Here is a 24,461-nt window from a genome sequence, read left to right on the forward strand (position 1 = left end):
CGGGTCTGGTCAGAAGCTGTGTCTACGCGGGAACTGGGGTCTATTTTCTTCACAGATTCTTACGAAGCCCATGTAAATGCTGTGATCTCAGTAACTTATTCTGAGCAGACAAAAAGGAGGTAAAAGCCTATATTCCAGAGCTCTTTGCGCTTAGGCCTGAGATCTAAGCCAGAAGTATCATTACCAGTTTTCATGGTAATTACAAGGGAGGGAGCTGGCAGTTACCTGTTCACTGTTGATGGCTCATAAAAATACATACCCCAAGTTCGAGTCATAGAGTCATAGAGTCATAGAGTCAGGTGGGTGGCCAAGTATAAGAAAGTAAATAATGACTCACAAAATGCAGAACCAACATTGTTACTTACCAGATATCCTCCGGCCAGCCATGCTTTATTAGATCTTCATCTACAGTGAGATACAAGGGACAGAGAACAGGTAAGGAAGACTGTCTAAGGAAGCTATTCCAGAGTTTACAGTCAGCTGGGGAGGAGAAATACCAGTCCTTTCCACATGTTTTTTTCTCCTTTAATGGAGAAAAATAATTCTGAGACACTTTGGATGTCTGAAAACATAGAAAAAATCATAAAAAGCTTTTACGAATATAATAACCTTTATAATTTTTTAATAAAATACTTACAATCAAAGTTCAATTATATTTCTCTTTGAGAATAATAAACACTGACAATTCAGAGTAGCTGAGAAACTAGATGATATCTTAGGAAACTGCTTCACTGTAACGATCCATGTTTAAATAGTTTTGCAAAAGGGTCTCCCTGGAAGACACAACCTAGGAAGCTGTCCACAGCCACTGCAGCACAGAGTTGGATCCCCGGCCAGGGAGGTGACCCACATGGCGCAGCAGACCTCTCCTGTTTCGCCCGCTGCTCCCCTCAGGAGTGTATTTCAGACAGTCTGCCTGTTCTGTTCCCTACTCTGTGTCTGGTGACTCCTCTTACCCCACACACACACCTCTGGCCTGTACCCCAGTTCTTGTATGCATAAATAAATAAATCTTTTAAAAAATATAGTTTTGCAAAAAACTATGGACTGCATTTTTAGTTGTTAAAAAAAAATCTCAAACATAAAATTCTAGAAAATTAGGGAACAAAACAAATGAGTATAAAAAGAACATAAAAATCACCTAAAATTCAAACAAAAATGAAAATAAAATCGAATAGTCAAGAGTCCAAAGTATCTATCTCTGGGGATTAGAACACAAGTACTGAGAAAGGATGAGGGCAAGTTGATGTTTTTCGTTGTGAGCATGGTTATTATCTGAATTCTTAAAACACCTGTTAGACAAAAATAAAATCTGAAAAAGTTCTTTGGAAACAATGACTACTTAGGTGTTGTATGGATAAGCTTTCCTATTGCTGACATTTGTGCTAATTATGTTTCAATAAATCTTTTTTAAAAATATATTCCTGATTATTTCCTTCAGGTATATTTCTAAAAGGTGAAGAAGTACTAGTGCAAAACGTATGTACATTTTTAAGACTAATAATACATATCACTATAGGTGATTATATTAATATACTCTAAGCCCAGGCACATTAATAATTAGTAACTAATTGTATTTAACACAAAAGCATTACTTAACATATCAGCACCAAGCTAAAGATTATAAGGCAAAGTATAGAATAACCCTAAGTACAGGGTAATTTTAAGTGTATCCAAGAAAGCATAATACACTTAACTTGAGCAAAGTCAAAGAGATGATAAATCTGGGCAAAATTTTGCAAAAAGTTTTCTTAGTAATTGTCTCTTCACAGACACCGCATGTATTCTGAAGGGCTTTCTACTTGCTTAAGTGGGAAGCTGAGCAAACAGTCAACAGGAAATCAGAAAAAGTAAAAGGAAATAATGGAAACCACTTTTCCTCAGTCAGGCATTGTTGGCTCCCTGGTGACACCTGCTGGCTGATGGAAAGCACAGACCTGACAGCCTCACAGGGCAAGTAAGTCAGCCCACCTGACCCTCATCTGAAATCTTCCAGGCCCTTAGAATTGTGAGGTGAGCGTGTGGCACCGTCCTTACAAACCAGGCTGTGTCTGACTGACCCCAACAGTTCCTGAAAGTGGGTTTCCCATTTTTGACAACAAACCACCACCACACAGCATGCTAGGAATAATCTCAATGTACATCTGTAGACCCAAATTCTACTGATAAATACCAACAATGGACATTTAAAGAATCCCACAAGCCAACCCATGCCCACCCACTCCTGAGGGAGCCTCCCAAGCGCTCCCTCCTCACACTGACTCTTTGTCCTTCCACTCGTAACAGCATTTGCTACTGATCTTCCTTTACTCCATCCATTTTTAGAAACTTTTAGAGCAGTATTAGGTTCACAGTACAGCTTGGCCCTGCTGGTTTCCGTGTGGGTGTCCACCTGCAAACGCTCACCGGCGGCTTCTGGGGACCCACCATATGGCCCAACAAGCTCCCACAAGAAGTAAACTCAGCGGGAGAAAGAGAGGCAGGGTGGGACCGTCACTGCAGGGACTACACAAGGCCCACCCACGAGCAGCAGTGCAGACACAAATATCCATATGTGCAGCTCTGTTCAGGCGCCCCTAGGTGACCTAACTCTCAGGTTCCCATCCTTGACATGACAGGAGGCAAAGCAGACCTGGCAGGCTGGTGTCTCATCTCCCAGAGATACCTGAGTCTCGTGGCTGTGTCCTACTGCTCAACACGACACAGGGAGAGCGCACACCTGCCTCTGCGGCACGCACCAGAAGGACACCATGAGATTAGACACAGACTGGCTATGACAATGCGCGGGTTACCGGGAGACATGTATAACCCAGTCCCCACACACTGCATGCAGCCTGCTTCCCATGAAGTCACACCCAGAGTCAGAGTCGTAAGTTCATTAAAAGGAAAAACTTTAAAAATGGGAGTTGTTTTGTCTTGTTTTAATTTTCTCTTGCTAGAATGTAATAGTCTCTCGCTGAGACTGAGTCTGTGTTATGGCAACCACTGTTACTGCCAGGTGCCAGCATCTGTCTGACTTATAAATAACTATGTGTACGCAGAATACTATATACAGTGGTAACATTTATATGCCACTATACACAAACACAATTGCTGTAGTTACATATAGTTATATGTAATTACATAATTGTATGTCACTGCTATCACTACTGTGCCAACTTTTCACTCTTGGCCTAATGATTTCATGAATGTGAAATATTTCAATCTGAAAAAGAATATTATACTTGCCTCTTTTAAAGGCATATGAAGGTTACATTCAAACTATTGTCCATCTCAAGCTGTACCACAGATGCTGTGGTGAATGGGACAGCTGCCGGCTACTGAGGCCTCAAACCCTAGAGGGATCCCAGGGAGGGAGGAGGCGGCCCTGGGCAGTGAAAGAAGTTCCAGTGAAGGTAACTGGCATTTGCTGAGTGCCCGAGAACCAGGCACTTCACCCAGCCTCTTTTATTTATTTAACTTCCACCGCCGTGCAGGTTCATTCTCTCTGTGACCCCCTCCTCATACCTAGGAAACCTGAGGCTCAAAGAGATGGAGTGACACAGCCAGTCTGCCCAAGAGCTGGGGCCTTTACCTAGGTTGGCCTGACCCAAAGCTCCTTCCAAATCATCACCCACCCAGTGAGAAGAGCAGCTGCGTTTCCAGTCTTGAAGAAGAGTGTGACTCACGCTCCCCAACTCTTCTCCCCCTCACACCCGAGACCGTGCGGTAAAGCCTCAAGAGTGCGGACAGTCTCTTCTGTCTCCCGCCTCATTTAGTCAAAAAGGCTACTTTTCCCCCAAAGCAGTGTCTTTGTTTTAAACTTTAGTTCAAATTAATTGCTGGATCAAAAAATTAATTTAGGTCAAGAATAGTTTAATGAAGTAAAACAGAAAAGGGCATAGCAAATAGTATGAGTGGTTTTTATAAATTTGTTTTAGTTATATAATTTATATAGTATGAAAAAAATGTATTTCATTCTGAAGAGAGTGGTCAACAAACTGAAAAACCAGCATGTCATGATTCCAAAAGAGTCACCTTCAGTCCCAAAAACCATGCTAATCTTAAATGTGGCAAGATTGTGTAGAAAATGATCTTTTCAAAGTCAAAGCCACAGCTTGTTTTTATTTGAGCTAATAAATTAACACAGGTCAACTTCTGATTCACACTACCCTAAATCAAGTAACACCACAAAATTCTTTGTTTCTAATCAACAACAGGTAGGCCTGTCAGCTCAAATACTGATAAGACTCAATTCTGGAGAACTCCGCTGAAGGGTCATATTATTATAATGAGTTATTTAATAGAATCAACAGGTTACTTCAAAACTCAAATCCAACCATACGAGGGGAAAGACAATGAACACTTACCTGCTAGAAATTTCAAAATCAAATGCTTTTGGAAACTTACTTTCATATTTATCCTTTCCCATGTAAATAGTGTAAGCAGATGAATTAACTAAGACAAAAAAAAAATAAAAACCAGTTAGATAAAATTCATCACCAACCAAACTGTTTCATGAGAAAAACAAGTGACAAGGGATTAGATTAGAGGTTGACAAAGTGGTCCATAGGAACAAATCCAGCCCTGGTTTAGGCAGTCCTCAAGCTAAGAAATATTTTTACATCTTTAAAGAGTTGGGGGGGGTAGGTGGGAGGGAAGCAAATAATAAGCTACCAAAACTGTTGGCAGTTCACAAAATCTAAAATATTTACTATCTGGCCCAAACGGCAAGTTGCCTGACCTTATAAATAGTGACTTTCCTACTTCCTCAGGGATTTAATTTAGTGAATTGCAGTTCAGGTTTATGTACTTGCCTCTTAAGAAATTTAAAACAAAAAGCCTGAACATTTACCTCAACTATTTAAGAATAGATTCTTTTACTAAGCCCATTTTTTTTTTCATAATCCTACTTAGCCAAAATTATTTTTCTATTACCATCTTATTAACAGCTATTTAGCTACAAATTATAATGGATTCCCTACCCCATTAAGGAGAAACACAGCTCATAAACAAACTTCTAAATCAGCTGCTCCAGACCCTGATTATACAGCATTAGACTCATCCCACTAAGCTAATGGTGTGAGCAGGAGACTTGCCTTTTTTAAATATTCTCCAAGTGATTCTAATGTGAAGTCAGCACAATCCTAAATCAAATGGAATATTCTGGGTATGGCTTACCTATCAAAGGACACTTGCCTTACTGAGGCAGTGTGTCTTAACATGGCATCTTCCATCTGGAGTCAGTCTCCTAACTGGCTCAGCTACCAAAGCTCAGCTATCCAAGCTCAGCTACCAAAACTTACTACATCTGGCTCTCAACTCCTGGGGCCCTCAGTCTACACAGCCTGACAAGGGTGAGCAGGCAGGGTTCTCTCTGAGCACAGATCTAAGATTAAGTGTTCAGGAACATACTCTTTCACATATAAATCCTTCAACCTGGGCCTCCCCACACTTTCAATAATGAGAAGCTCCCCAGATTATCCATCGCAGTCGCCTCTCCTGGGGAAAGGCCCTCAGTGAGCAGTCCCAGTGACTGCAGTTCATAATTATTTAGAAGTAGCTGTTGAAAGATTTAACTTGAGAGGATGTTTGAATTGATGATTGCTGGTGGACATACCTGTCTATAGCAAGCACTTTATTAGTTGGTAAGGCCTTAGCGTAGCAAGGAATACAGGCCAGACGTGCAGAGTAAAACCAAAAAGTGTTCAGCTTCTCTGCACAACCTGGCAATACTTCAGGCGTTTACCTTTTGGTCCTATAATGTCACCTTCAGGAGTATATCCCGCAAGAGTCCACCAAGCACTGATGTTCTTTTTACAGACTAGACAGTCATTAAGACTGGATAAATACATTAGAGAACACCCAAAGACAAAATGCCATGGATCCACTAAAGAGGGCAGGGGAAAAATTAAATAGAAGAGCATTTTTACATATCTATACAAAGACTCAATATGGAAGAAAAAAGGATGATTGTACATATACATGTTTACATATATTTTTAATATAAACACCCAGTTTCTTTATACATATGGAAAGACATGTATCTGTAAGTAATATTTAACTTGGTTAGCTCACTTACAAGATGGCTTTTGTAATCAGAACAAACGTAATCTTCAAAATATCTTTTTAAAAGTTGTCTAAATTATAACCCAGGAAATGGCAGATGACTGGCCAGCAGATCTGTAAAATGAGGTGACGAAGAACATAACTGCTATAAAGCCAAACTGAGAGGCATTCACAAAATAATTCTTCAACGTCAGGATGAAAGGGGAATAAAACCTAATAGGATTGTTGCAGTGTTGGTTTCTTTCCCAATTTTGATAAAGGTCTTTTAGTAAGGGAATGTCTTTGCCTTTAGAAGATAAATGCTTTTTGCTTTTTACAAAGAGCTCAGGAAAGAAATATATGGAGAGATGAAGATAAAGGGCAGAGAGAAAAAGGAAAAGAGATAAGGCAAATGTGGTAAAATGTTAGAACTTGGGGAATCTGAAAGAATACAAAGGAAATCTTTTACTATTCTTGTAAATTTTTGAAAGACTAACAGAAATTTTTAATTTTAATAGAAAATTAAAAGACGTATGATTACTGAGTGAGAAGTCTTCAGCCCCTATCTTCGGTAAAGGGATAAAGGAAAATAAGCTGAATTAGTCTAGTGCTTTTGTTATTCTCACCCAAATGACATTATTGATTAGTATAGGAGCACCTGGAGAGGGATTCAGGTGTCACAACCAACCCAATATAGAAGCACAATAATAACTGTGATTAACACAATGATATTAAATAAGATATTGAGTTATTAAAAGGTACTAAAAGTACAAATGGACTTAATGAGCCAAGTGTAGGTATTTTCTGGGTTCGTAAGTCAGATGGTCTTAAACTTGACGCTGGAAATACAGTAAGGCTAATGTTTCACTATTCCATTATGAGAAAGCACAAATAAAAATTGAACAGATTTTCAGCAGAGATACTAATCATTAAACAAAAGAAAAAACTTTCTGTAAGATTTTCTTCTCATCTGTTTAACGCAGTAAACAAGAAGTTTGTATGCAGTAAGCCAGGAGTTGGTTGAACAGTTTAGCAAGTTCTATTTAGTCATATCCTCAAGATTTCTGTATTGCAGTATGTACAGTTTCACTATTTCCATTGCTTTTCGGTTTTAAAAGGCTCACTGACATGCAGTTCTGTCAGACATGGAAGACATTTTTCCTGCACTAAGTTCTGATGTTGTAATGGAGGCCAGTGAGAAAAATAGGACCACGCATGTACTCTGCTCCACAAAGGGCACCGGTGTTAGGTATGACTAGTACTCCAAAGCATTTAGAATGGCTTTAGGGAGAACATAGCAGCCAGCAGAGCACGTTAGTACCTTTATGCTCAGCCTGTACTTCTTATCCATTGCTGGACTTGGGTGCGTGGGTATCTACGTTTTGGAGGACCCATGACTGAAGAAGCCTCAAAGAGATGCTTTCAACAAAGAGAGCAGGACAAAGATGAAAATGATGTAAGGAGCTTATAGTGATCTTTCAGACTAGTTTGAATTGTTTCTAGTAATTGTAATGAAGTGGTTAAGACAAACTGAATCTACAGAGACAGAGAAATAGCTTACTGCACACGGTGGGGCTCTAAAACTTGGCGGTGTGACAATGTGATGGAGCAGGAAGAGCCTGGGCCTGTGAGTTACCACTTTCCTGGGTGCAGTGTGCAAGTACTGCCTATTCAAACCATGATCACAACATGGGGCTGGTTCCACTTGTCTCACCGTAAACAAGCAAGCAGCAAGAGTAGCAGCAGTGTACTATGAGGAAGTCAAGAAATGCCATTCATTTATTCAACAATTATTTATTAACTATTACGACCCGGCACTATTCTGGGAAATAGACCCTGTCCCTGCCCTCAAGGGGCTTACACGCTAGCTCAAGAAGACAGCATTTAGTAACATATAAGAGCGATGCCAAAGGTATACTAGGAAGTTAAGGGGGGGGGGGGTGGAGAGGCCGAAGAGGTGTATCTAAGCAATCTCTGGGCGGGCACTAGAAAGGAAGGCACTGAAAAAAGACAGGCCAGAGTTGGCATAAACAAGAAGTTAAGTGGGAGCACGTCAGAGGCAAAGGGAACATCACAAGCAGCGAAGCAAGTCCAGGGATAGCATTTTCTGGGAATGAGAAGCACCCTTCCCTTGCCTGCAAAGAGAGATGAGAAACATCATCGCATGTCGCTTTTCAAGATCCGGGACAGCAACTCTGCCCAGCGAGCGGCTGTGTCGCCATTCCAGGGTGATTTCTTTTCTAAGCGGCCTTCCGTTGCACCCCTGGACCTACAGCCCTCTCGAGCCGGGCCAGGTGCGCTTCCGTACGGCGGAGCTGCCGGCAGGTGTGCTTCCCTCCTCAGGCTGGCTGGCTCTCGGGGCGCAGCCAGAGCTCGGGCAGGAGAGGAAACACCCAGCACAGCCGCGGGGCGGGTGCGGAGCCGCCGCCAGCCGTGCCCAGGTCCAGGTGGCGCCGGGAGGTCTGTCCGACTGCGGGCACAGCGCGGCTCCGGATGCAAAGCCGACAGAAGACGGCCCCTGCCCGCCGCCCGGGCCTGCGGGGGCCGCGGGGCGCAGGGTCGGGCCTGCGGCGGGGGCCGCGGGGGCAGCGGCCGCCGACGAGGCGCTCTAGGACGGGTCCCGGCTCGGCGGCGGCCTGGGGGTCCCGGCTTCGGAGTCGCGCAGGAGCCCGGAGGGCCGCAGAGCCCACTCACCGCTGCTGCTGGTGAAGTAGAACACCATGATCCCGGCGGCGGCGCGCGGCGGCTGCTCCACACGCCCAGGCTCCGGACTCCTCACGCACGGAGGCCGCCGCGGGCCGGGGCTCCTCCCACACTTCCGGCCCGACCGGAAGTCCCGCCCACTTCCGGCGGACGTCATAACCCGGCTCCGTCGGCGCCATTTTTGATCCTGGGGCGGAGGGGCGGGCGGGGCGGAGGGGGCGGGGCGGGGCGGGGTCAAGGATTTGGGGAGACGGAAAGATGGCTTGGAGCTAGGCCGCTTGGTGGTGGGAAAACAGCGGGGAAACTCCCTCAGGAAATAAAAATGTCGCTTTTCAAGATCCGGGCAGATGCTGGCGGATTAGAGTCAGGAGCCCCGCTCAGTGGGCGGTCATGGCTTGAGGCTTCACCCCCAGTGATGCTCCTGGGGGCGGAAAGCTCTGGACTTTTTGCAGCCAGGCGGTCCTCGTCCTTGGCACTTGTTAGGAGCTCATTTCATTTATAAAGAATCCAAATTCCTTCACTATTCTCATTCTAGTCCCAAGCCGGAAAGGCGCCTGTTGGGCTCATTCTGGACTTCACTTTCTTCATCTGCAAAGTGAGGGTGATTAGAGCTGCTAATTAGGTTGTTTTGCTAGGCTCAAGGAAGTTTCTAGGTGTAGGGTAAAGAAAATATCAGGCTTTTCTGCCCTTCCGCCATCAGGATAGATGATGGATCCTTGTCCTGAATGCATGCCTGATGGCGGGCACCTGGAATAGGGTGTGGGCATAGGTAGATGGGATTTAGCTGAGCTAAGACTGTGCTTTTAAGGGCGGCGTCACGGGGGGACGCCAGCAGCCCCAGCCAGCAGCAGCAGAACCGAAAGAGAAGCCGAGAAGCAGCAGAACGAACGCTAGAGAGCCCAGATAGAGTGAAGACTTGCTGGGGGCTGGGAGGCCTGCCAGCCTCCCAGCCCCCAGCCAGCACCCCTGCCTGCCATATGCCTGGTGAACCCAAATAAAAAACTGCAAAACTACTGAGGACTCTGACTCCTCCTTTACCCGATCTGCATGGGATCAGAAAACCTGCTCCGCGCCCAGTCCTGCCCTTACAATTGGCGTATGTCGGCAAGATCCATGCAGACGGGTATTGGAGCCCTCCGAAGACCTGGAGGGACTAAGGAGAACAGACTTTGCCTGTGACGACGCTGGAGGCACCATGGCGGTATAGAAGATGGATACGTCCACGAGCTACAGGATGAGACCTGGCGTGAAGGAGACGCCCGAAAGGACCAGCCAACGACACCGGATAGGACCAGCCAACGACACCGGATAGGACCAGCCAACGACACCGGATAGGACAGCCAACGACACCGGAAAGGACCAGCCAATGACCCCTGAGGCAGCAGGCCATTGCTGAAGCAGGGAGAGGCCAATGGACTGATAGACTGATTAACTGATGATTTGGACTGACAATCCCGCCAGAAGGCGGAGGACCTTAGCAGGTTATGTTTATTTTTTGAGAATCTGGGGTGGCCAGTGGGCCTAGATGGCCAAAAGCAGCCTGTGTATGCCCAGTGGCCAGGTGGAGGAGAAAAAGCCAACTAAGGTGGCAAAAGCTGGTACTGATGCTAAGTTGAGAAGCCCTAAAGCGGCTGTTAAGCAGCCTGGGTATGCTGAAGCCCTGTGAGTCTCGTAAAATCACCTATGGGTGATGCCCTGCTCATTCTTGAGTGAGGGTGAGGAGCTGAGGAGCCCGTCCTTGGGGACGGGTGGGGAATGTGGCTTGGGGTGGAGCCCAAGCAAATGCAAAGTTTGGATCCCCGACCCATGTGCTTGTGCAGTGGGTTGGCTTGAGAGCAGGGGTCTGTGAGTCGCATGGGTGGCCATGAAGCCGAGTGTTGGAGCGACTGCAGACAGAAACCCTGAGGGTTGGCGATTACCCCAACAGAATAAAATTGCCAATCCCAGAGCTAGTGCATCCTGGGGTGGATGCTGTGTGTGCCTTGTAGCCGAGACTACAGCCAGAGAAGGCCAGGAAGCCTGACGGCTCCTGGTGTGTATAGCAGATGCCGTGTGTGATTTCCCCTCCCTCGTATGAGCAGTGCCTTCGGCAGCAGATTTGGTGCTCATCTGCTGGTACCAATAATTGTCTTTTGCACTTGGTTGGTGCCCTGCCTGGACTTATTTGTGTTCTGTTGTATTTTGTTATGTTGTATTTTGTTATTTGATGTATTTGCTTTTGTGGGCCATGGCTGCATTGTTTGTTTGCTTAGAAAATTGTATATGTATGTATAGACTGTGTGGCAGAAAACCCTGAGGGGGTGGACTGTAGGGTAAAGAAAATATCAGGCTTTTCTGCCCTTCCGCCATCAGGATAGATGATGGATCCTTGTCCTGAATGCATGCCTGATGGCGGGCACCTGGAATAGGGTGTGGGCATAGGTAGATGGGATTTAGCTGAGCTAAGACTGTGCTTTTAAGGGCGGCGTCACGGGGGGACGCCAGCAGCCCCAGCCAGCAGCAGCAGAACCGAAAGAGAAGCCGAGAAGCAGCAGAACGAACGCTAGAGAGCCCAGATAGAGTGAAGACTTGCTGGGGGCTGGGAGGCCTGCCAGCCTCCCAGCCCCCCAGCCAGCACCCCTGCCTGCCATATGCCTGGTGAACCCCAAATAAAAAACCTGCAAAACTACTGAGGACTCTGACTCCTCCTTTACCCGATCTGCATGGGATCAGAAAACTGCACTGTGCCCCGTTCCTGCCCCTTACACTAGGGTTTAGAATAGTCAGCACTTGAGAGAAGTGAGTTGTTGGGGATAATCCCCAGAGGTATGCCTCGAGCAGTTTGGAGGGGGGTCTCGGTCTTCGAGTCCAATGTTTGCCATCCCTTATCTAGGAGATTGGGCAAATTCCAAACTTCCAAATATGAGAACCGTTACCACTGTGAAGTGAAAATTAACCATATGGTTGTGAAACTCCCATGGCTCTTAGCCTTGTTTCTTTTCATTTGAAACTGTTATATTGATGGAAGCTAAAAGTAAAAAATTTAGGATGGAGGCCTCATAAGACTAGAAACTGGAAATGGGGGTAAAAATAATTAACATAGTCATTAAATCAGCAATAGAAATGAAAAACCCTTAGGCCCCCAACTGCCAGTGCAGTATCAGACTGCTATAGAAAGTATCCAGAGGTGGGGGTATGGAGATTAAGGGCTATTATGAAGACTTTCTGGTCTTTATAAGCCAACCTAGTCACACCCTGCAAGTAATTAATTTAACAATAGATAACAATTCTACAATGGAATGAACCCCTCCCCAAAGAGAAGAAAAGTATACCAATATCTGCTCTAGCAAAATGCACTCTCCTCCCCAGACTGCCTACCTATAACTATGAAGGTTTTTTTTTTTTACAAACTTTTTGCTTTGCAGCTCTTTCTGCCCATTTGTGTCTGTGCAAGCATCCTTTTCTTTCCTTCATTAATATAATAAACCTACCCTTTTGGATATAACTGCAAATGTCTCTGCCTCATGGGGGAATGCCTGTCTGTGCCACTGAAAGAGAAACGGGTAAAACTTCCCTCAGAGGTAACCCAATTGGCCCCGTTCTGTGCATAAAACACGACATCACTAGGAAGTTGACTGCATCAGTTAAGTAAATTTATTTGGAACTAAAAATATGCCAGAGGCTGTACCAGCAGGTGGAGATGAGATCATAGTGTTATAGGACAGGGAGAGGGTCAGCCCAAACCCCGCAAACCTGCCTATTCTACATGGGTTCTGCCATCCGCCGCATCAACACAAAACATATAAGACTTTAATGGGAAGGAACTTTAATAAAACTAGGAAACAATACAGGTAAGGCAAAGAGTCTAGTTTCTAAATGAAGCACCCAAAGTTACCCGTCCCCTCGTGGGTAAAAGTCCATCCAAATGGGATTGGCCCAGAGCAAAGCCCCAAAGCCTACCCCAAGTCGAAAGCACCTTCCAGTGGGGACCCACAGAAAAGGGTCAGAAACAACCAGACAAGCCCGGAAGGAAAAGAGCAAAATCAACATCAAGATAAAAACTGCCATTGTCACCTCCCCATGGGTCTCACCCACATCTGTGTCACCCAGTCTACGACCAAAAGACAAGCGCTGTTTCTTCACGTGTCTCTAGGCTCCATGCGCCTCCTCCAGGTCTCCTGGCTCCATCCTGCTTCCTTCCTCAGTCTCTTGTCCAGCTTCTCCTCTTCCTGCTCAGCTTCACCCTCCCTTGGGTGGGGCAGGGAAGCTCCCCCTTTCCTGGGGACCACCCTGTTACAATCCCCCCTTTTAATTTTTATTCCACCATATCTATGGTGGCACAGATCTCATGGTGTAATTTTAGGAGACAGTCTTTTTTTAGGGTTACAATGTGTGTAAGAGAAGCAACAATTAGTCAGCAGCATTGTCCATGAATGTCCAGTATGACAGTGGGATAGCTAACAGTGAGTGCTTTAGAAACTGCAGACTTCCAAAGCCAGAACCTAGCTATATCCTATAAATTGGAATTGTTGCCAAGCCCTCAATTTTATTCTCTGTAAAATGTGAATGATAAGACCTATCACAAAGGTTGTGGTGCGAAGGCAATGAAATAAAACAAAAACTGAAAGAATTCCTGGCACATAGTGTTACAGGGCAACCCCGATGTGAAATTCCGTGCCCTGTAATAGCAGATATTAGTGCCCTAATTAAATTTTTTAAATTTAATTTTTTTTAATTTTTAAATTTAATTTGAAAAATACAAAATGAGCTAGAAACCCAACATATTACTAGTGAGAAAGTTTAACCACCAATCTTCTTTTTCGTTGTTGCTGTTTTTTTTGTTTTTTATATTTTTTTCTTTTTTTAATCACCAATCTTCTAATATGAAAAATAACTGCTTATTTGGAAAGACCACTTTACAAAAACTTGTAACACCAAGGGTCAAGGTATACCATCTCCAGGGCAACAGCCACTTTTTCTGCCGAAAACTACATTTCCCAGAATGCACCTAACCAAGACCACAAGAATGGAGCCCGGCGCTGCCTCAGGGGATTGTGGGAAGTGTGGTTTCCTCGTGAAGAGACCCTTTGGGCTTCCAAGGGCGGGAGAGTCTTGGAGCCCTAGCCCCGGGTGGGCGGGGCCGCGGTCGGGGAGGGACCAATCACCGCGCCAGACCTTGGGGAGGTGCCGAGAAGCGGCGAATCAGGTCGCAGCGGCCTCCGCCAGGCCTGGCGCGCGAACGTTTGAATACAGTGCAGGAGCGCCTGGCTCGGCGAGCGGAGGCTGCCGGCTCCGGGGCGCGGGTAATTGCCTTTGGGGGGGTCGAGGCGTGGGGTAGGGAAGTGGGGAGTCTGGGGGGGGCCAGGAGGCTGCATGTCCAGGAAAAAGGGGAGAAGCGCTGGGCTCTGGTCGGCGGCTGGGACGGTCCCCTCCGGGCCGGGGCTCCCTCCTGCCGACCCCCAGATGCCCCGTCTCTGCCCCGGCCTGGGTCGGGGTGGGGGTGCCCCCTCTCCGCTTCCAGCTCCAGCCCGGGCAGGTCGGCCTCCACAGGAGCTCCCTGCCGCCCTGGCCTCTCAGTTCGACCCTTCGGCTTTGAGGTCAGGCCTGTGTGGCTGTGAACGAGGACTGCTCGCCCAAGGGGGGGACGAGCTCGCCACGAGCAGCGCCCCGGGGTGGGGTTCGCTTCCTCGGCCCCGCGCCGCGGTCAGGGGGCGGGCGCCTCGCCCAGAGCCCGGCTCGTGAGACGGGAGAGGGTTGTGCTCTGCCCTTTCCTCACAGGACGTGGGGGCTGGACAGGCTGTTGATGAACCAGTGAGACCCACCACAAGATGGGGTGTGAATCACGTGCGGGGGGGATGGGAGGCCACATGAGAGCTGGGGTAGAGACAGAAAGGTCCGGGGACAGCGACCGCACAGGGACTCACGAGCAAGGGCAGTGACCAGGCAGGCTTCCCAGAAGATGGTGCTCAAACTTGGGAGGAATTCCTCCGGCTTGGGGGTAAGAAAAATTCTTCCTCCTCGGCAGAATCGTTTTCCAGCTTAAAACATGTCCCATTCCCGCTTTTTTTAATTTCTTGTTCTTAATTGCTACTGTGATGGAGTGTGTTCTTTTCTTTTTTTCCTGAATGATTTAACTATTAAAGGGGTGCTTAAAAGCAACGCTTTTCTTGAACTTTTATGGGCCATCATCTATCTGGAAACTTCTTTATTTAGAGTTTTAAAGTATAATTTTGATATAGTGATTTTTACAGTCATTTGGTGAGTTTGGTTATTATAATTTTCCTGTCTCTTTTAGGAGCTCAGTGAAGAAGATGTCAGCTTTCACCCCAAGGAAAAGGAAGCAACGTTCTTTGAACCGTGACAAGTGAGTCTCACCCTAGAGGTGCAAACACTACAAAAAAAAAATTAGCTTTCTGGTCTATCCTCTATCTCTTAAATTTCCCATTCTTCTATTCTCATACTCCATATGGTTATAGTGATATTTTATATTCTAATTCTAGACTGTAACAATGTCAGCTTTCATAACTAATTATTTAGAGCCTTTGGAGGCAGAAAAGAGAAATAAAGCTATGTGTTCTCTATGGCTTGGAAATGTATGTCAAATCTTTCATTACCTTGCTCCTTTCCACTCTCCCAGTATTTACAGTATTTTGCATACAGTAACAATTCTAGAAAGTAAGTGCACTAAGTACTTAGTCCATGTGATAGAAGAAAGAAATTACTCCCCACAGAACAAGACTCTCAGAGGTCAGTTTATTATATAAAATTAATCATTTAGGTGAGCAAAGTTAAAGTATATGGGTTATAATTTGTGTATGGCTAAGACAAATAGGTTTTAAAACATCTACACACATATATCAGAACTTCTTTGTAAACTGTTTTTACATAGACATTGGGACTCTCACTTCAATATTTGAATGCTTCATTTGGTAAAGACAATTTGAGAATCCTGTTAATAGATAACATGTATGGATATTTGGCTGAGAGGATGTATTGTTTTTGATATGAGTTACTACTTAGGTCTGGTTACTACTTAGCAGTAGGTTGACAGAAAATTGAAGCAAATAATGATACTTATTAATGGACTTTGTTTTTTTTGTATAGCCTGTTACCAGATAGTCCATCGAAGAAATCACTTTTGGACTTGAGTGAAAATACATTTCTATCTACTGAAGAGTACACTAGCCTAAACAGTGATAAAAATGAGGAAAAGGTGCATGGCTCTCAACAAGGTCATTTCATCTCAAGTCCACTCAAAACAACTGAGAAAAACAGATTGCCATCTGCAAACCAAGGCTCACCATTTAAATCTGCTGTGTCTACCGTATCCTTTTACAACAGAGATAAGTGGTACCTCAATCCACTGGAGAGAAAGCTGATAAAAGATTGTAGATCCGCTTCTCTAAAAGCTACTGAAGATACACCTTTACCCAGTGGGACAGAAAATAAGCAGAGAAAACCAGTCTGCTCCAAGAAGATGAACAAAAAACACAGAAGAGTTTAACTGCCAAGCACCAACAGGGTTATAAATGCATCAAGCCTATCTTGAAGAATTCTAAAAATTCCAAGCAAAGTCGAGTGACCTATAAGCCAGTTGTAGAGAAAGAGAATAACTGTTACTCGACTGAAAATAATCTAAATGCACCTCGAGTTCTAAGCCAAAAAGTCAAACCCCCAGTTACGCTCCAGGGTGGGGCAGCGTTTTTTGTTAGTAGAAAAAAATCCTCTCTTAGAAATTTGTCTCTTGAAAATAAACTATTACTGGAACTCACCCAGAAGAATGTAGCCGAAGATTCTGATGTAGAGACTGTCAACAAAAGAAAAACTTTTGAGACAAAGCAGGTGCCCAAGTGCTTGTCACTAGAACAGGAGCTGAACTTGGAACTGCTGAGTGCAAGCAGTAAAAATGAAGAGAAGTTAATAAAGGTAAAGAAATCATCCATATACATAAACTATATAACATAGTCAAACAAAGTTATTGCTTTTATGAAGCTGAATGGTGTAAGTTAATCCCTATAAAGAATTTAGAGGCAGGGTGTCAAGATGGGACTTTTCTTCCTTGTTTGGCTTCAGAAAACCGACCAACATTTTCTTGCCATTATGGTGTCTATGTCATTAAATTCCCTCATGCATCACTCTTTTCTACCTTATTTCCTTCTCTGAGCTTAGTTTCCAAGGCCTGGATGTTGGGTTCTCAGTTGCTAGTAGTCTGAGAAGCTCAGCTTCTGTGCACCATAAATTTGTTAAATACCCACTGCTAAGATTCATCTTTCCTGAGAGTATTCTGCTCTCATTGGGAGCCACATAAGCTCTCCCCAAGTCATGGTGGAGCCCTGAGAAGTGCAAATTGCAAGGTGCAATGAGACGATATGGTCTTGAATAGGGGTTCTGCTTAAGTGAAAGATTTCTTCTCTTCCCCAAGCTGTCTGTTGTCTGTCTCATTAATGGTGGAAGTGAAATGTGCCGGGATTTCTTCTGCTTGGCTTTTCCCACTCCCCTGCTACATGGCCCAAAAGTGGGAATTAGAAGCCTCTGTGCAATGTTCTTTTTCTCTCGTTGGCTGCCTGTTTCTAAAAACATGTGACAAAACGGCTGTTCCTTTCTACTTTGGTGGTCGCTGCGGAAGTTTTTGCCTCCCCCCCCCCCCCCATGGGACCCTCGCCTGTGGGCCTCGCAGCCCAGTGCTCAACCACTGCACCACCAGGGGAGGCCCAAGTTTTTGCCATTTTTACTAATTTTGTTAGTTCAGTTCATTATGATAAAAGGGATATTGTGGGATCTTCTTCCTTACTAGGAAATATGCTTTTTTTTTTTTTGGTCAGGGTGACCTTTTTTTTTTTTTAATTTGCTTTGTTTACTCATATAAGAACTGGAGCCAGAGTTGTGGGCGATGAGAGAATTCACCAGAGCCAGAGAGGGGAGTAGTTGGGAGACAGGAGAGGTCTGTGCCATGTGGGTCAGCTCCTTAGCAGGATCGAACTCATGCCTCTGTGGCTGGCAATAGCTTGGTAGCACTGACTTTAACCCCTGTGCCACCAGGGAAGCCCTGACAAGGGTGACCTTTTACAGACTTAAATATGTGCACACTATCACTCAAACAGTTATGTGTATTTGGTATAGAGAAAATTTCCTAAAAATAGCCTGAAATTTGAGAATTTACAATCACATTATGAAATGTAGTCCACAATGAACAATGTATTTTGCCTTAGAAAAAAGATCTGTTGGGGCTCATTCACTGAATTTGAAAGTGATTTCCTTTCATTTTACTCGTTATTTTCAGAACTCATTAGCTGGAGTACTTCCTTCAAAAGAATGCAAACCTGAGGAAAGTAAGCATTTTTCTTCAGAGGATTCCGTCAGTGGCAATAAGGCAGGTAAGTAATCGAAAATTTCTCAAAGCAAGTTTATTATAGGGCTTCATTCATGTGTCAATGTGAAATTATATATACGATATTTTGGCTCTTTTTTTTTTTTAATTCAGTATTTGTACCTGTGTTTGTACCTGTGTTTCTCTCAGTGGCACTTTTCTGTGGTAAGCACTGCAGCGCATTTTGAAAGGGAGACCTTAGGCTGGAATTGAAGCAAAATACTGACGCTTCATGGCCTGGGTAGTGGCCGAGTTCTTTAAGCTCCCTAGAACTAGGTATTCTATAAAATCATCCCTACCGTACTTTTACCCCAAATAATAGGAAGATGTAGACACAATTTATTTTGTATCAAAGCCTACTAGTGAGCAGAATTGGCTGAGCCATAGAAAGGACACTGACTTGGGCATCAGGAAACTTGGGGTTCTTCTCTAGGTCTCCCACTAACTAGCCATGTCATCTGGGGAAAGGGATCCCTAAAGGAAAGGGTTAGTTTAACTTTTAGATTCCTCTTCATCCTGAAATCCTATGGCTAATGGGTTCCTGTCACACGACATTCTCGGCACCATTGTTACTGTTAGTTTTTTAGTGTTGGCCATTCTGTTAGGTGTGAGCTGGTAGCTATGCCTGCAACTTGGCATTTCCCTAATGCCAGGTGATGCCAAGCATCTTGTCATGTGTTTATTTACCATGTGTATGTCTTTGGTGAAGTGCTGTTCAGCTCTTTGCCCATCTTTAATTGTTAGACTTAGGGGCCTCCCCGGTGGCGCAGCGGTTGAGCACTGGGTTGCGAAGCTGCCCGCGACCTCGGAGGCGCCGGTTCGATCCCCAGCTGCTCCCCGGCCACCAGAGGAGGGTCCCACATGGCGCGCAGACCTCCTGCCGCCCGCTGCTCCCTCAGCAGTGTACTTCGGTCCTTCTGCCTGCTCTGCTCCCCGCTCTGGCTCTGGTGAATTCTCTCACCCTCCCGTGCTTCTGACTGTACCCAGTGCATGTATAAACAAAAAAAAACAAACAAATAAATAAATAAAACATGCCTCTGTATAAAAAAAAAAAAAATTGTTAGACTTAAAGGTTCTTTGCATTATCTAGGTGCAAACTGTTGAACTGTGATTGCAAATATTTGCTCCCAGTCTATGGCTTGTCCTTTTATTTCTCTTTTTGCAGAACTGAAAGTTTGAACTTGATAAAGTCTAATTTGAGTACATTTTTCTTTCCTGTGTTGTGCTTTGGGTGTGAAGTGTAAAAGCTAATCACCAAACCCAAGCTTGTGTGGATTTTTCTCTTAAATTTTCTCCTGGAAGTTTTAGAGTTTTATGTAAGATGTTGACTATGTGTCCTTTGCCTCTCTGCATTGAGTCACCTTTGCCTCTGTGAAAAATCAGGTGACTGTATTGCATGGATCTGTTTCTGGGCCCTGTTCTGTCCTGTCTATCCTTTTGTCAATATCATACTGTCTTGATTACTGGTAAGTCTTAAAATCAAATAATGTTAGTATTTTTGCCTTATTGACCTTTAAAATCTAAGTTTAATCTGGAATTTATTTTATGATGTAAATCATCATTATTTCCCCTACCAGCTTCTGCTGAGTCCCTTGTCTACCCCATCTTCAGCGTGTCTTCAACCAATACAAAAAGGTAGGAGTTGATCTTACTTTAATGTTCTAGGTTTTCTTAATTATGTGAGCCCTTTGGGACTCTTTATTAGCATCTACTCATTGTCTGACACTGCAGGGATTTCTTCATACCATGTGGTAACTATTGTCCTGAGGTTTGATAAAGAAAAAATTCAATTTTTAAGGGTGAAGGTGAAGTCAACTTGAGAAATCATGCGTGTTTGTATGTTATAGAAGTGACAGTCCCTTAGACTTGGAGTCAGAAGGGCAGGATTTGAGCCTCACCACTCTGTTCTGTACTCTTTACTTTGCTTAAGTACATACTGATCTCTTTGAAGTAGCCTCAGCTTTTTCATTGTTGCCACCTGTTACTTCAAATCATTATGGACAGAAAGCCCTAAAATTGCAAGGCGCTCTGTGGATGTTCTGTATGTATCTCTGTTTGTATTGTGATTCCCCCAATATTTAAAAATTGTTAAATGATGTTAAACAACTTTCTATTTCAAGATCTCTAGTCGAAGAACAGTCTTCTGTGGGGTCCATTGTACCCACCAACGTCTTGAAACAGATCAATACCCAGAAAAGTTCTAATGCCAGAGATACAAGTAAAGAAACAAAAGACCAGCTTGTCATTGTGAGTAACCGCCTCCCTTCCCCGGTTCTCACATGTAGGCCGTGAAGTCATTCCCCTTACCTGAGCATAGTTAAAGTGGGTTGTGGCTATATTCTGGCTTTTGCAGAAGCCAGCTTTGTTGTAGTGGCACCATTTAAAGCTAATCAAGCAGTGCTGGTCAATGGTAAAAACTTCGTAGAATACTCATAAATGAATTGTTGACGATCATTTGAAGATTAATGAGAATAGCCATATTGTATTAGACCTGAATTTGCCAAAATACAACCACAGACCAAACATGAGCTGAAAATGGTTTTACATTTTTAAAGAGTTGCAAAAGATAATGTGACCTGCAGAGTCTAAAATATTTACTGTCTGGTCCGTTGCAGAACATGTTTGCCCACCTGTATGTTGGACAATTCAGAACCTGGTCTTTCCAGGGGCATTAAGCAATGGCCTCTAAGAGAGAGCAGAGTTACAAGCCATAACATTGAATATTCCTGAGTTCCATGGATTCCTGAATTCATCTGTGGATTTATTGAATCTTTGTTCTGTATTTTGATCAACTTTTGGGACAGAATTTTAATATTCCTAACCAATTAAAAAATACAAAATTCTTAAGGGTATTTTTGAAATAATACTTAGATCACACATTCAAGAGCTTTGTAAAGAAGTTCAACTGCTCGTCTTAGCTATAATTTTTATGATTTAATTTTATTCCTACTTAAAACCATGTGTCTAGATAAGGAATCTTGATTTTGATAGTACCATCCATTCAATCTATCAATTACTGCGTTTTTTAAATCTCACTCCCTTTTGTTTGGATACCAAGGAGGTTGTGGTAACCAGACTTTCACTTAGTATCTCACTTGTGCCAGCATCAAAGAGAAATGAGAAATTTCAGCGAGTGTGTACATGAACTCAATCTAGAGCTATTTGTGATCTGTTTAGAAAGGTTTTTTCCTCCCCTGAATCACAGGATGCCGGTCAGAAGTATTTTGGTGCCACTATGTGTAAGTCCTGCGGCATGATCTATACGGCTTCCAACCCCGAGGACGAGCTGCAGCATGTCCAGCATCACCACAGGTTTCTGGAAGGAATCAAGTATACAGTAAGTCCAGAGTCTTTCCACTGTCCTCAGAGTTAGACTGCCTTCAAGGTCATTTCTTTTGCTTAAATATTGGAAGTCTATATATCCATAAATATTTCATCATTTGTTATATCTTTGACCTTAATAGTTGAGAATGACAGTATTGAAAAGCTACTGCTATTTCAAGCTTTCTGATAGAAAAGCAGGGCGGCCCTAGGTTGAGGGCACCTTGCATCCTCCCCTCTAGCTTTCTGAGCTGAGCAGTCAAGACACAAAACTCACGGCTTGAGCAGACGCCCCTCTCACTTGGTCTCACCTGTAGAGACGCCCTTCCAACACCAGCCTGTTGTTCCTCCAGATGTTCTTGTTTCCAAGCAGCGAGGTTCCACCTTTCCACTTCAAGCACATCTTGTCATTGGCCTTTGTGAATGTACCTGCTCCTCAGATGCTTCCTTTTCTCTCTCTCTTTTTTCAATTGAGGTAACATTGGTTTACATCATCGTTTGTGTTTAGAGATATAGGACCTCCCCCTCCAGGTGTTGTTACTCCACCACACTCACCACCAAGGCTCCCACAGGCCACGCATTCCTTTCCCACTTTGTTCTCACTCGTGCCAGCATCCTCTAGTAGCTGTCATTGTTCTCTCGTCAGCTCTCCAGAACTTGTTAGTTTGGCTTTATCTGACCTTTGTTTTTCTGTTTCCATATAAGTGACACCATCTGGTATGTGGCTTTCCCCTCTGACCTCTTTCACTTAGCACCTTCTCCAGCTCCGTCCATGTTGTTGCAAATGGCACGTTTATCTTTTTTGATGGCTGAATAGTATTCCATTACAGATATAGACCACATGTTCCCTTTCCGCTCGTCTGAACTGGGAATAAGCTATTGTCATAGGGGTGCATAGACAGAGGAATCTCTGTCAAACAAGTCTCTTGAGCTCAGTACTGGTGCCCTCTTTTGAGTAAGGTGAGATGCTAAAGTCAAACTGTGCTAAGCTGCTGAAGGAAGAAAGCACATAGCCGTCGGGACCCCTCTTTCCAGTCTAGTAGGCTCTGAGTAAGCCTCCCCCAGACCTGCTTATCCCACTACCTCCCCATCCTCACAATGCGCTGGACTTTGCCCGGTCTCCTGGGGAGGTGTCAGCCCCATGGGGACAGACAACCTGGTTTTAGGTATCTTTGCTTTAGTTGGATTTCATCCCATCATTTTTTATACCATTCATTGTTTAGCTTTTGTCCTCTCCAGAAAAAATTATTTAACGGCTTGTTTTTTGTCTCTTCAGAAATTAATTTGTGATTTATTTTTCCTTTGCAGGGCTGGAAAAAGAACGTATCGTAGCAGAGTATTGGGATGGGAAAATCGTGCTGGTCCTCCCACGTGATCCAAGTTACACCCTGAGGAAGGTGTGGAGCAGTAGCTTTCTAGTCTTTCTCCCCCTGCTCTCTCCACTCATCCCCTCTAGGAAATCAACTTGTGTGGAAGTATAAAATGCCTATAGAAAAACCCATTTTAGAGCCTCCCCGGTGGCACAGTGGTTGAGCGCTGGGTTGCGAAGCTGCCCGCAGCCTCTGCAGCACCAGTTTGATCCCCGGCTGCTCCCCGGCCACTAGAGGAGGGTCGCACATGGCGTGCAGACCTCTCCTGCCGCCCACTGCTCCCCTCAGCAGTGTATTTCGGTCCTTCTGCCTGCTCTGCTTATCTTTTACCTTCACGCACTTGTGGAAGAATCACTAGACTTTCCATTGCTAACGTGGGTGAGCCAGAATCTGTTTCTGATGCTGTTGTGACTTGTGTCTTGGGCAGGATGTGTAGCCACTGTGAACAATAAAGAAAGCAGAAACAAATCTGTTTTGACACTTACTCCTTATGTCTCCCAAGAACCTGAATTTCTTTCTGCTGAAAGTGATCTTTAAATTGGGTACTTAAAACCCTGTTTTCCAAAAGGACAGATATATGCAACATGGTGAAATAATGGAGGGGCATAATTTTAGGAAAGAGATAAAGGAAGTTAAATGATAGTAATAAATTTTTTGTGTATTGATTCATTTTTTTTATGATGCTTTTTATAACAAGTTCACCTCTTGGTTTTTAACATCATTAGGTAGAAGATGTGCAAGAACTTGTCGATACTGAATTGGGTTTCCATCAAGTTGTTCCCAGATATCCAAACAAAACCAAGACTTTTCTCTTTATATCTGATGAAAAGAAAGTCGTTGGCTGTTTAATTGCAGAGCCCATCAAGCAGGTATGGCCCATGTTTTTTTTTAGTTATTGGTATATTTACAAGCAAAAGTAGTTGGGAAAAGTCTCGGTAAGTATTTAAGATTACTACTGTTAATTTTTTTTCCTATTAAAATATCCTTGACTTTGGATAAGTGAAATTACTTATTTCTCTTATATTTGTTTTCCTGGCATCGTATATGCAGGAGAAGTCAGTGTTTAATTCATATTCTCTCCATATCTAGACTGTATGGTGATTTTAAATAAGCAAATTTAAGAGCCCTTTTATTGAGCATATGGCTAAACACAGGTTAATGTATTTGGCAAATTAATTGTTACTTGTCCCTTAATTAGAATCTACTTTTTGCTTTTGAAATGCTTAAGAGGGTAATCTCTTTTAAGTATTGCTTCTTTAGCTAGAAAGAATTACTGTTCAATTATGTTCTTACCAAATCTATATATCCACATTTATGTCTCCTTAAAATATATGTATTTATCTGCCTAATACATCTGGAAATGATGTTAATAGCATAAATTTATCTTATACCTTTTTGAAAATGCCTCCCCCCATTTCTTTATTTTCCTGATTTTTTTTATCATATATGTACACACATATATTTTATCTTGTGTTATCAGATATCAGAGAGAAAAAAACTGTATTGTCAGTAAAAGAGGCCAGTTTGACCTTTATTTGTTCTTTTTTTTTTTTTTTAAGATTTATTTATGCATGCCAGAGATGAGGGGGGTGCTGAAAGGATTCACCAGAGACAGAGTGGGAGCAGAACAGGCAGATCTACTGAAATCCACTGCTGAGGGGAGCAGTGGGGGATACAGGAGAGGTCTGCTGTGC

General features: G+C 43.8%; 1 protein-coding gene and 1 long non-coding RNA gene across 3 annotated transcripts; one reads left to right on the plus strand and one right to left on the minus strand.

Moving 5' to 3' along the window:
• Nucleotides 1-210: 210 nt before the first annotated feature.
• Nucleotides 211-8,825, minus strand: LOC119233299 (uncharacterized). Of its 2 annotated transcripts, none has more exons than XR_005122371.2 (3): nt 8,722-8,825; nt 4,390-4,437; nt 211-405 (listed from the first exon to the last, which is right to left on the minus strand). It is a non-coding gene; the product is annotated as an uncharacterized LOC119233299 (long non-coding RNA). The 2 variants fall into 2 exon arrangements; XR_008549783.1 differs by lacking the exon at nt 8,722-8,825 and adding an exon at nt 6,062-8,155.
• A 4,313-nt stretch (nt 8,826-13,138) lies between these two features.
• LOC119233301 (N-acetyltransferase ESCO2-like) lies at nt 13,139-21,477 on the plus strand. The gene is made up of 6 exons (XM_037495546.1): nt 13,139-13,172; nt 16,163-16,635; nt 17,990-18,083; nt 19,654-19,711; nt 20,197-20,323; nt 21,282-21,477. Exons 1-6 carry the CDS (start codon nt 13,139-13,141, stop codon nt 21,447-21,449), a joined length of 954 nt encoding a protein of 317 aa, XP_037351443.1. The 3' UTR covers nt 21,450-21,477.
• The last annotated feature ends 2,984 nt before the right edge of the window (nt 21,478-24,461 follow it).

Source organism: Talpa occidentalis, unplaced genomic scaffold (assembly GCF_014898055.3).
Source record: "Talpa occidentalis isolate TD23 unplaced genomic scaffold, MPIMG_talOcc4v2.1 talOcc4.727, whole genome shotgun sequence".
Classification (NCBI taxonomy): domain Eukaryota; kingdom Metazoa; phylum Chordata; class Mammalia; order Eulipotyphla; family Talpidae; genus Talpa; species Talpa occidentalis.